The sequence below is a fragment of the Lissotriton helveticus genome, chromosome 1_1, assembly GCF_964261635.1.
Source record: "Lissotriton helveticus chromosome 1_1, aLisHel1.1, whole genome shotgun sequence".
In the NCBI taxonomy this organism is placed as follows: Eukaryota; Metazoa; Chordata; class Amphibia; order Caudata; family Salamandridae; genus Lissotriton; species Lissotriton helveticus.
In genome coordinates this window covers 1,000,585,273-1,000,597,285 of record NC_136057.1, presented here as the reverse complement: position 1 = coordinate 1,000,597,285, position 12,013 = coordinate 1,000,585,273, and the positions used below count along the sequence as shown (strand labels likewise).

Sequence of the window (12,013 nt, the reverse complement as noted above, 5' to 3'; positions counted from 1 at the left end):
CTTTTGTGGCCAGTAAACAATACATCTGGCCCTCAGTGTATCACAGTTTAGAGCCGCTTTGGGGATTCCACTGGATGTGACCGTATGACCCAGATTTTTATCAGCAAATTCAAGCACACTTAATTGATTTTTATTGCAAGGAGTACAAGCACTGGCAAAGCCAATAGATCTCACAATTGGCCCTGGTGGCTTTGCCAATGCTTTTCGCCTGATGCTGTAGAGAGCAACAATAATCTGTGCAGTATGGCCAAAAGTAAAATTTTAAAAAGTGAAAAAAGGCATGATGATGAGGCTCCAGCAGCCACAATTTTATAGGTGCAACAAAGCGTAATGACCTGTATGCGCACATGCATCATTATGGTTGCACACCTACAAAATTCTGCTGTGCCATTCTTTTTTTATTTACTGAACCAAGATGGAACGGTAATTTATTTAATTTTTTTTAAATGAAAGTGCGAAAGCGTTTTTGTTCAGGTGGATGGGTTGGCAGCAATTCGATGCCAGGTCCTACTCCCCCAAAAAAATAAATAGCATTTTTTTAAGAAAACAAGCATTTGCAATGCAATAGGTCTCGCATTAATTAAGTTTGAGCTATTGGCTTTGCTAAATATTGCAACACCAATTGCAACAAAAGTCTATCAATTGTAGGCCAAAAAAAGTGTATTTATTTTTGTAGCAATGGTGGCATGCTGCGCTTTAGATAAATATGTTTAAAAGTAAAGTGCGCCATACTGAGATTGCTACAATAGTTAATTGTGGATGCGTTAACAATTGATGTGTGCACTGATGGCTGGTGGTGTGTGTGCCTGTAGAAATTGTGCACTGATGGCTGGTGGTGTGTGTGCCTGGTGGTAGTATGCACTGCCGGCTGGTGGTGTGTGTGCCTGGTGGAAGCGTGCACTGATGGCTGTTGGTGTGTGCCTGGTGAAAGCGTGCACTGACGGCTGGTGGTGTGTGTGTGCCTGGTGAAAGTGTGCACTGACGTCTGGTGGTATGTGCCTGGTGGTAGCGTGCACCGATGGCTGGTGGTGTTTGTGCCCGGTGAAAGTGTGCACTGACAGCTGGTGGTGTCTGTGCCCGGTGAAAGCGTGCACCGATGACTGATGGTGTCTGTGCCTGGTGAAAGTGTGTGTGTGGTTGTTTGTGTGTGGTTGTCTGTGTGTGTGGTTGTCTGTGTGTGTGGTTGTGGTGTGTGTGGTTGTGGTGTGTGTGGTTGTGGTGTGTGTGGTTGTGGTGTGTGTGTGTTGTGGTGTGTGTTGCGGTGTGTGTTGCGGTGTGTGTTGTGGTGTGTGTGGTTGTGTGTGTGGTTGTGCGTGAGCTCGTGGTTGTGTGTGGTTGTGTGTGTGGTTGTGTGTGTGTGGATGTGTGTGGTTGGGTGTGGTTGTGTGTGTGTGGTTGTTTGTGTGGTGGTTGTGTGTGTGTGGTTGTGTGTGTGGTTGACTGTGTGGCTGTGTGTGTGTGTCTGTGTGTGCCTGTGTGTGTGTGTCTGTGTGTGTGGTTGTGTGTGTGGTTGTGTGTGCGGTTGTGTGTGTGTGGTTGGGTGTGTGGTTGGGTGTGTGGTTGTGTGTGGTTATTTGTGTGTCTGTGTGTGTGATTGTGTGTGTGGTTGTGTGTGGTTATGTGTGTCTGCGTGTGTGGTTGTGTGTGGTTATGTGTGTCTGTGTGTGTATGTGTGGTGTGTGTGTGTGGTCGGGTGTGGTTGGGTGTGTGGTTGGGTGTGTGGTTGGGTGTCTGTGGTTGGGTGTGTGTGGCTGTGTGAGTGGCTCTGTGTGTTTGTGTGTGTGTCTGTGTGTGTGTGTCTGTGTGTGTGGTTGGGTGTGTGGTTGGGTGTGTGGTTGGGTGTGTGTGGTTGGGTGTGTAGTTGTGTGTGTTTATGTGTGTGGTTGTGTGTGTGGGCGGGTAGAAGTTGTGGATGCAGCACATGGAGCTGCTCATTTTGAAGACCTATTGCAGATAAGCAGTTTGTCTCCCAGCTGTGGCATCCATCTCGAGTACTTCCAGGCTCTCTCTATCCATCTACTTACTGCAATGGTCAGCATTGATTGGTATTTTTTTCTATTTCTACATTTCTATGAGTCTCCATAGTTGGGCCGTCCAAGCTGTATCCTTTTTTTCCTGACATTTGTATCCATTGTTTAAAACATTTCTTTAAATGAGAAAATGTGTGGGTTTTGTGGTTGGTAGGCTGGCAGCAGTTCAGTTTCCGGGGTAGAGGGGGGTGTACTGGGGCACACCCAAAAAATCATGTTATGTACAAATATTAAATGTGGAAATAAAGTCTAGACCGGTCCAATTATAGTTTAAAGCTTATTTGTTTATTTTTCCTTTTTATAGCAGACCACTCTGAACTCTAACATCTTACAGGGATAAAGAAGGTTTTGGCCCAGATAGCCTTTCGCATTGTACTGGCCCCTTGCTCTGTGGGTTACTTAGTGTGGTGTAGACCTAGGTGCAGTTCTCTCATAGCCTTTTACCCTCCCAAAGGTCAATAAAATAAGTACCATTGACGTTGGTAACGTCCATTATTTGAGTGGAAACATGAACTTCGTTTGGGGTCTTCTATTGTTAATTGTTAATATGTCACTGGATCTATTCATTATGATGGCAGTGCTATTTGTGAAATATGCCTCCAGATTGATTTGTAAAATTCTTGTGTTATTGTGTTGAGGGCGGTATGTACTGGCCGCTGGTGAAATACAGATCGTTATGTGGTGGTCTGCTTTTACCATAATGTAATGCCTACTTTTGTAAGGAGTTAGTTCAACTGAGATTGAGATCGGATTTGCCAAATGATTTCTTGTGTCTTATGCTTTAAACTATTGTGGGGCCCGAGTTGATGTGATGGTGTTGAAGCCTCCAGATTTCTATTGAAGTCAGACTGGTGCCTCTGAAGACATGCGACCATCTGAGCTCTTAAGAGGCACTACCGCTCGCCCTAAAGAGAAGGGACCGTGGCGTGATTGGCTCCTAACAATGGAGAAAAATATAAATGACGTCAGCTTTTTAGCTTCTTCCCTGCTCCTGCATTTCGTCTGTCTGTCTATGTAGGTGGCATCACCCGGTTGGAGACTTGATGTCTGTTCTTGTCTTGTGCATGAAGGTATATTGGTCAGTAATATGCGCTAAGCAGGGTGTGCAGCTTTTCACACGTTTGTGAAAGACTGTCTTTTGTGCAGATGCCTGCTCCTACTTACTCCGCCTCCTTGCAGAGTGCACCTTTGGTAACTGGTTTCGACGCTCAAGCAGCTCCAACCTGTTCTCATCGCCATTGTAGTCATGAGTCTGGAATGTGCTGCTCTGACAGTTTGTGTGTGTGTGTTTGTAAGTGGCCACGGCTCAGTACATCTGTTGTGCTGGTTGGTATCGTATGCCCACTACAACCTAAGTAGTTTCTGTGCTTCACGAGATGGACATGGGGCATTGAAAATGAAACTGCAGGCTGGCCGTGAATAAAAACAATGGCCTTACCTGTCCCTCGGAGGTCCTGGGATGTGGTCGAACTTCATGTGGATGTATTTCACATAACAGCAGTACAGCTTGTGTTGTCTGTTGCAGCCCTGGAAGGCCAGGGCTGCAACAGACAACACAACGAGCAAGAGCCAGGAGAAAAAGCCCAGCAGATCCATTTCTGCATTCAAGGTGGCCGTAATGTGTTTCTTCTATATGTTGAGTGAGCGGCTATCTCTAGAAATACTCATTGAGTAAACTTTACGTTCTCGCTGAACCACCACCGCAGCCCGGCTTGGACAGTAAGCCAGGCAACCTGTGTTGGGGCGGGGCCGCAAAAAGACAGGAAGCAGACGGGAGCCTACCCTGCGCTCCTGTGCCCGGAAGTCAGCGTGTGAGCTAGCGGGGCTCCCGTGCTTGTGGAAAGCCCCGCCTGCTGCCGAAACTGACCCGCTGCGGAGGCAGAGAGGAACACGCAGAAAGAGCCCAGTGAGTGGGGGGAGGAGGGGATGTGTGTGTGTGCCGCGCGTGTGTGTGTGTGTGTGCGTGTGTGTGTGTGTGCGCGCGTGGTTCTGTGTGTGCGCATGTGTGTCTCTGTGTGTGTGTGTGCGCGTGTGTGTGTGTCTGTGTGTGTGTGCTTGCGCGCGTCCTGATCCATTGTTGAACAGCATGCCGGAATCGGAGCGCGTGTTCACGCGCGCGACCTGATCCGATTCCGGCATGCTGCGCGTGCCCATCTGTAATCGCCAGGGCGAGACCTAAAAAGATGTTGAGCAATGAAGGAGGGAGGGGGTGGGAAGGAAGCAATTAGGAGCGGCAGAGGGAGGGTAAAAGCAACACACTCTAGTAGCCCAGGTACTTTGAAGTCAGTGTCTCGACCACTATATTCAAATTGCTGGGCTATCTATCCACTACCTCCTCAAAGTTCTGCTGCCCTATTCTGCTAATGTATCTGACAAAGAACATGTCGCATATTTGACCAATAATGCACTGTCCTATGCAAATGTACTTAAAGCACTTTTTAGGTCTACAGGGCAAAGGCACTTTATCCATTTATTAACTATATATACGATGAAAATTCCCCGCACTATCATATGGTGTAGAAATGTTATAAGTTGAGCATTATGCGTAGAGCAGAAGGGAAGATTTTGAGTACAATCTGTAACTTAAATACGATACCAATCGAGGCATTAAGCAATGAAATGGGTCTGATAAACACCTTTATAAGGGGATTGGCAGACATAATACGTTCGGGTGATCGTCCTTTTCAATCCAAGAACACCTTGAGGAAGCTTATAAGTGCCGAATATTTTAATTCTGCAAAGGGTGATCATATACTAACGACTCATCTTTTACATGCACTTGAGCATTTTAGTTTTAAATTGGTACATCTGCAAGAAATGAGATATTATACTCTTAAAGGTTATTTGAAATCTTTTATGAAACATAGCTCCATGGAACATGACATCCGCCTCTGTGCGAGATTAAAGAGATTGGGAGGATTAATACAGACTTCGCCTCGGCCTCACAACCCTATTTAAGCTGGAACCTAGAGAATAGTGTTCGCCCCTGTATGTTTTTGTATAGGATGAACTGTTTCCCCCTAACTTGTGTTACAGATGCTTGGCAGCGAATAAGTTGGGCTGATAGGATGTGTAATCTATGTAAGGCTGCTGTACAAATGATTGATTATGTTTTATTTGATTGTCCTGCTTTACAATTTACCTAAAACTCTTTTTTTGTGAAATATCGTATTAAATCAACTAGAGCCACTTCCCTGATGTTATACAGCCCGGCCAATGAAATGATGTGCTATAGAATTTTTACATCATTTAAAAGTCTTTTTAAAAATTAAGTTCTGTATCATGTAGATAAATTCATTGAAAAATTGTTATAAACATACCTTTTTTCATGTATTATGTCTTCAATCTGTTTATGCTATATTACTGCTGATCTCTTTGTAGATCAAATTCTTTAATACAAATCTTGAAATCTGATGCCCTATAAACTTACCAGGATAATATGAGCTATTTGAAACATACTTTTCATCCATTTGGCAAGTTCCTAACGTTTTAGTGGTAAACACAATTTCTACAAAAGGCTTCGGCCAAAGGAATTCCCAACCTCCCTCTCCATCTGAAATTGGATCTGTTGGATCCCGCAAAGACTGGCTTTGAACCCAGCATGGCCCATAAACTGTTCTAATTTCCATATTGAGTGTAGACAAGGGCCTAATGGTTGGTCTTTCGTTGCTGCACCCTCGGCCACATTTAACACAATTGACCACTCTATCTTGGTCAATCAGTTGGCGGATGGCAGCCTGAGGGTTACTGCACTCAACTTGTTCTCCTAATGTTTTTAAGGGTCACTGCCATGATCTCACACTTGGATCTTTTATATAAAAAAGGGGCAAGTCCTTCACCGGGTCCCTCAGGGTTCTTTGTTGTCCCCTATCGTGTTCAATATTTACGTACACCCTCGTATTTCTCTGGTTTGATCCTTTAGTTTGGATAAACGTCATACTCCGGGGACACCAAGCAGTTTTTCAGATTTGACTATCCTTTAGGAGTCCAGGACTCCCTTAGGTCTTGTCTCTTAGACAATCAGTCATGGATCAGCCAAATTAAGCTCTAACTTAATTCAAAGAAAAATGAACTTTTGATTTGTGGCCTCAGATCTCCCTGGGCTGTTGCCCTATGGCCTGTTAGCTTGGGCTCGCAACACCAAGCCATCGGAAGTAGTCAAGCACGTAGGCTTCGAGCTAGACAAGGAACTATTTTTTTTTTTTGTGTCCTAATTTGCCACAATGATTTGTTTCCATGATGAAGTCGAGTGGTGTACGAGCGGGGTGCTGTCTCAGCAGATATTTTAGCTGGTAGGGTTCGACTTTAACTTTCAATACTTAACCCTCAGCTCCTCCTTCTCAACCAACTCTATTTCACCCATCGGAAACCAACCATTAAAGAGGTGGAGGTTTCCCCAATGGTATCTGGCCCTGGAGTCTGACCAAGTGGCTTAACCATTGGACCCGGGGGAAAAAAAAAAAAAAATAAATAACCCGGACATTCAATGTGCCCAATTTAGTAGATACCAGAATGCCTTTTTGTTTGAATTACTAGATCTGCCATGGTCTAATCTGGAGACAGTTAGAATCGAGGAGAACCAATCTTCTATTGTAGGGGGCAAAGAGTCTTTCCATCTTCTACATATCTCCCTCCTGGCAAGTAAGATAGAATAGAAAACTAGCTTCTTCTCTGAGCTGTGGAGACCCTCCAAAATACCAAAGATGATCAGTGGGAGGTCGAGGGTTATGTTCAAGTTCAAAGATAGAGACAAAGTTCTTTTTATGTCCTCCCAAAAAGTTGACAAAACGGGACACTCAAAAAACATGTAACAGTCCGAAGCAGCTACCTCACCACATTTAGGGCATGCTACCTGGCTCCCCTGCGTAAATTTCGAAAGTCTTAATGGAGAGTAGTAGGCCCTGTGGATAGTAAAGATGTGATTCCTACGGAGCCAAGATGGTTTCACTACATCCCACAGCATACCACAGGATAAGCTCCAAAGCCCATTATGGTTGATGACCAAAGGTCCTCTGGTAATGTGAAGGCTCCACCCCTTTCCTCCATAATCAGATTGTACCATGTTGAAATTTCCTTTTTAGCGAGAGGTTTATCGACCAAGGATGATATTAGTTGGCTGTAACCTCCTATGGGGAATTTATTTCCACGCGTTGTACGAGAAGCATATGCGTGGGACCAGCTAGCTATTTGCATGTATTTAAATCTAGCGAAGTTGATGCCAATGTTGTTTCTTAGACACTCCCACAGGAGCAACTCTCCTTCTGTGAACAAATCGCCCCAAACAGCCAACCCAGCTTCCTTAATCGGTATCACTAGACTGTCTCTCAACCAAGCTGGAGTCTCAGGGAGGTCCCAAAGCGGGGTCCTGCTGTTGTAATACCCTACCTTAATGGTTTTAGTTATCTGTGTCCACATTTTGGCCATACCTTGCAAAATCTTCAACTTAATTTTTTGTAAAACTTGGGGTCCCCGAACTTAAACAAAAACCCTGAATTGCTAACACCTTCTCCTGTGAGAAGGGTGGAATACAACAAACCAGCCCCATACCCTGATGGATTTTTAAGAAGCACTCTGGCATGTGATAGCTGAAATGCCCATGCATATATTTGGAAGTCTGGGGCCGCGATTCCACCTTTTTCTCTGCACCTCCTAAGCTTTTTCCAGGAGATCCTCGAAAGGCGGTTACTCCAAATAAAGGAGTTAATATCAGATTGTAATTTATTTATTAATAAGGGATCAAAATATAACGGAATTGTGTTGAAAAGAAAAGATACCTTGGGTAAAATGGACATTTTAATTAAATTAACCCTTCCTAAAAATGATAAAGGAAGTTGTGCCCATGACCTTAGTAGTTTACGGCATTCCTTAGCTACAGCTACAAAGTTTATCTTGGCGATCTGATTGATATCTTTGATGATGTTAATACCCAGGTATCTCATCATATTCCCTGGGCGTATCATGATATCTGCTGTAATCTGATCTATGTTCCATATTAGCATCTCTGTTTTTTCAGGGTTGATCTCATACCCAGAGATTTCTCCAAACTCCGAGGCCAGCTTTAAAACTGCAAGGAACTATTCTTACAGGCACAGATTAATTCAGCAGTTTCTTCATGCTCTTAACAACTCAAACACTTGAGGAAAAGCTTGGAATGTATTTCACCAATACACAGACCCATGGTGGTCGCTGCATCAATCCTTTCTAGGATTGACTGTGCAAACACCTGCTACCAGGGATTACCCTCTAAACTACTGAGTATTGATAATTATTCAGACCACAGCTGCCAGACTAGCTTGTGGAATGCATAAGTTCAACCATTCCACTGAAGACAGACTCAAGTTACTCTGACTTCCAGTTAGCCAAAGAATATAGCTTACGGTATGTTGTGTGACCCATACCCCTGTTGCTGTTGAAGTGGCTCCTGCCCTCAGTCCCTACATCAAGAAATACATACCTACTCAATCTTTCCATTCTGCTGCTAAGATCCTTCCCATGGTCCCATGTTTCAGAACAGCCTTTTGCGCAGGGCGGGCCTTTCCTGTGCTTGTGGCAAAATCTTGGAATCTTTTTCGGCAACCTTGAAATTATCACGGATAATAATCTTCCATAAGAATTTAAAAACATCTATTTTCCTAATCTCTCCTGAGGTCCCTCTGAACACTGCCTCTATGCATTTGTGGCCCATTTAAGTTGTTCTAGCACCAAGATGGCATTTTGGTCTACCTTTGCGCTTTATAGCTACCCTTTTCATTCATTCATTTATTCATGCATCATGTGAAGTTCCTAAAAGTCATGCTGAGGCAGGCATATTGAGGGTTATCGCAGATGCTAACTGGTCCTTGTATTGACCTGCTTTTCCAATTCCTTCTCGATTAACCCTAATAGCAGTGCCTTGAAGCTGGCGCCTGGAGGCAGAATCACTACATAAAATGTATTCATAAAGTTCCAGAGCTTCACAAGAGCAAAGCTTACAAAGTTTGAGGGAAATAAAAACAAAAAGGGGTAGCTTTAACCTCTGCAGAAGTATGACATGTTCCAGCATCCACAGAGGACCACAACAGGACACAGGGGGGCTCTGACTCTCTGAACAGAGAACTCGATTCCCAGCAAGGGCTCCCTTCTCCCACAAAGTTCCAAGTCGAACAATACATTATTGTACTTGCTACAGAACACTTACTATTGCATTCCAGGCAATTTGTTTGTTAGAATAGACAAAGAAATCTATACCCTATCATGGAAAAAGGGATATCTCAGAATAGCTCTCAAGATATTGTTCAAGACCCCATTCATTGGTGGCATTGCTCTCCCAATATTGAGGCCAACTACTGGGCGGCACATTTTATTATCATAAAATACTGGACGTACACTCCACAAGATCACCCAACATTCAAGTTGGAGCGAGAAACCCTGCAGGAGCGCTTGCAATTTCACTACATATAAGGGGTGAACAGGGAAACAACTGTGCTGCCCACAGACCAGTAAGGCGATAGAAGCATTGTGGAGGGCGACTAAAGCCATAGGATGGGACAAACAACTCACCCAAGACACCGTTATAGGAAGGGGCGATGATGCTAGAAGTGGGGAAACTAAAAGGGTTCAAAACCTGGGATACTATCAGTATAACATAAGTGGGAGACATAATAAAAGAGGGGGATATTATGATGTTTTAATCCCTGTAACGTTAATACCGAATAGGCCCCATGCAATATTAAAGGACGCACAATTACAATACGCCTGGCGGGCTGAGGTTCTAGAGGTATTGGGAATCCCGGCGTACACACCACTAGAAGGTAGAATACTTATGGAAAGACTGGGATGGGGGGCGTATCTGCAGGATATATTAGACACCAAACAGCAACCTGCCAGAACTGAGAGAAGCTGAGAGGGAAATGGTTGAGAGACACGGGGGAAATGGAGGACAAAGACTGGGAAGATCCCCCGATGCACCCATGAGACGTAGCTCCAAAAATGAGGCTGTGTCTGATACAACTCAAGATACTGCATAGGGTGTACTTTAACAGAGACAGACTCTTCAAAATGGGAAGGGCACAGAACACAAATTGCATAAGATGTGAAATTGACAGGGGGGGGGATTCCTGCACACCTTGTGGAGCTGCCCCCAAAGTCAGGTACAGTGGGCGGAAATAGTACAACAGTTGAGCAATGTGCTGAAGGCGGAAATACCCCGTGAGCCTCAATATATCCTCCTGGGTATCCCAATGATGTAGATATATCAAGAGCCAAGCTTCCCTTTTGTGGGTTAGTGGTAATAGTCGTGGCAAGACGATGGGGGGCACAAGAGAATCCCACACTGAATGAATGGAAGAATGGCATGGATATGGAGGCAGAGATGGATACTTACAAGAGTAGGGGGTGCTCATGTAAATTCCATAAAGTATGGAGCAGCTGGATAAAATATTACAATCTGGAACCAGTAGAGGAAGAAGACGAAACTCAAGGGCCTATGGATATGGGCTGATGCTTTTGCTGGACTTTGGCTGTAGGCGCATACTACAGGTGGGGCGGGGGCGGGGTACAATGAATGTTGACTTGACTAAATGCTACTCAAGTGGTAATTTGCACCAGGTTGGTGTTGTATGTGTTAACACTGTTAAATAACAGAAAACGAATAAATTACATTTGGAAAAAGCCCCGTGGATCCGTACCTTTGCTATCTATCAGAGTTTTTACATCTTGTTTCCACATTCTCTCCTTTTCAGACAAGGCTGATGGGACCACCACTGACTGGGCCTACGATGCCGGCATCAAGTACTCCTACACGTTTGAACTGCGTGATACTGGAAGGTATGGCTTCCTCTTGCCAGCCAATCAGATCCTTCCAACGGCTCACGAGACCTGGCAGGCTCTCATGAAGATGATGGAACACACTAGAGACAACTCTTAATCGAACGTATATGTAGAGGGTTATTTTGACATGTAGAAAAGGCATTTTAATCAGGAAAACCCTGAAATCTGATCAACACCAGCACAATAAAACATACCTGCTATTTTCAGGATAACCCCTGACCTGGAATGTGTAACATATTTTGCAATGTGGTTCCACTGTTTTATTTGTATGCATTAAAACAAGAAATAATAAATTAATTAAATGTTTCATAACTCCCTTCATGGCAACTCATTTTTTATAAAAGTCCTGTTTTTGCTAAGAGCACCTCTATTAAAATGAAGGTATTTCTACATTTCATAAAGTACATGGAAGTATAAACTAGCAATACGAACTGCAGGCTTGTTTTTGTAAACTGCAGCTTGGGTGACTGGAGTGGGGGTCAACAGGGCTACTGGCATTCAGTATGTGTCTATTTCTGTCATTATAATTATGGCTTTCAGAATTCTGCTTTTCTGATTTTTACACATACATTCAAAGAGAAGTAGTCATTTCCCATCCATTTAATTTTAATATCAGATATTTCAGAAAGGACATTTACTTTTGAGTGTCTCTGTGCCCTAAATCTTGATGGACAGGCCTACAGCTGTACATACTGACGCCACATAATATTGAAACAGATGATATATCGTAGTGAAGTTTATACAGTGGTAATGCCTCACGGGCTAGTACTACAAAGCTAAGGTTTGCAGGTGCATGTATTACTTTATTGTAAATGGCTATTTAGCACACTAACCCCCACATGCATCAAGGTAGGGTTTTACGATTCCTTAATTGCGATTATTAAGGAATCGCAAATATGGAATCGCAAAAGCAATGTAGCAATCGCAAAAAAAATTGTGATTCCTACACAAAAAGGACCCCCTGTTGCACCCCTGAAATTGTAATGTGAATCCATGTTGCGCACACACATGCCCCAAGGGCATGTGTGTGTGTAACATGTAACTTTGAAAAATGCACTTTAGGGCATTTTTCAAAGTTTTTGCAAATTACCGTCCAGCTTCATTTGATGGTAATTTGCGACCCCTAATAGCGAAATCGCTATTTCAATTAGCATCATGCATTGCATTTAAGGAAT

The 12,013-nt window shown here is 43.8% G+C and overlaps 1 protein-coding gene across 1 annotated transcript in view; it reads left to right on the top strand.

Moving 5' to 3' along the window:
- LOC144819807 (carboxypeptidase A1-like) overlaps positions 1-11,150 on the top strand; it is a 51,512-nt gene extending 40,362 nt beyond the window's left edge. The window contains exon 11 of the mRNA XM_078677544.1: positions 10,751-11,150. Within this exon, the coding sequence (XP_078533670.1) occupies positions 10,751-10,935 (185 nt within the window). The 3' untranslated portion in view covers positions 10,936-11,150. The remainder of the gene's footprint in view (positions 1-10,750) is intronic.
- Positions 11,151-12,013: the final 863 nt, after the last annotated feature.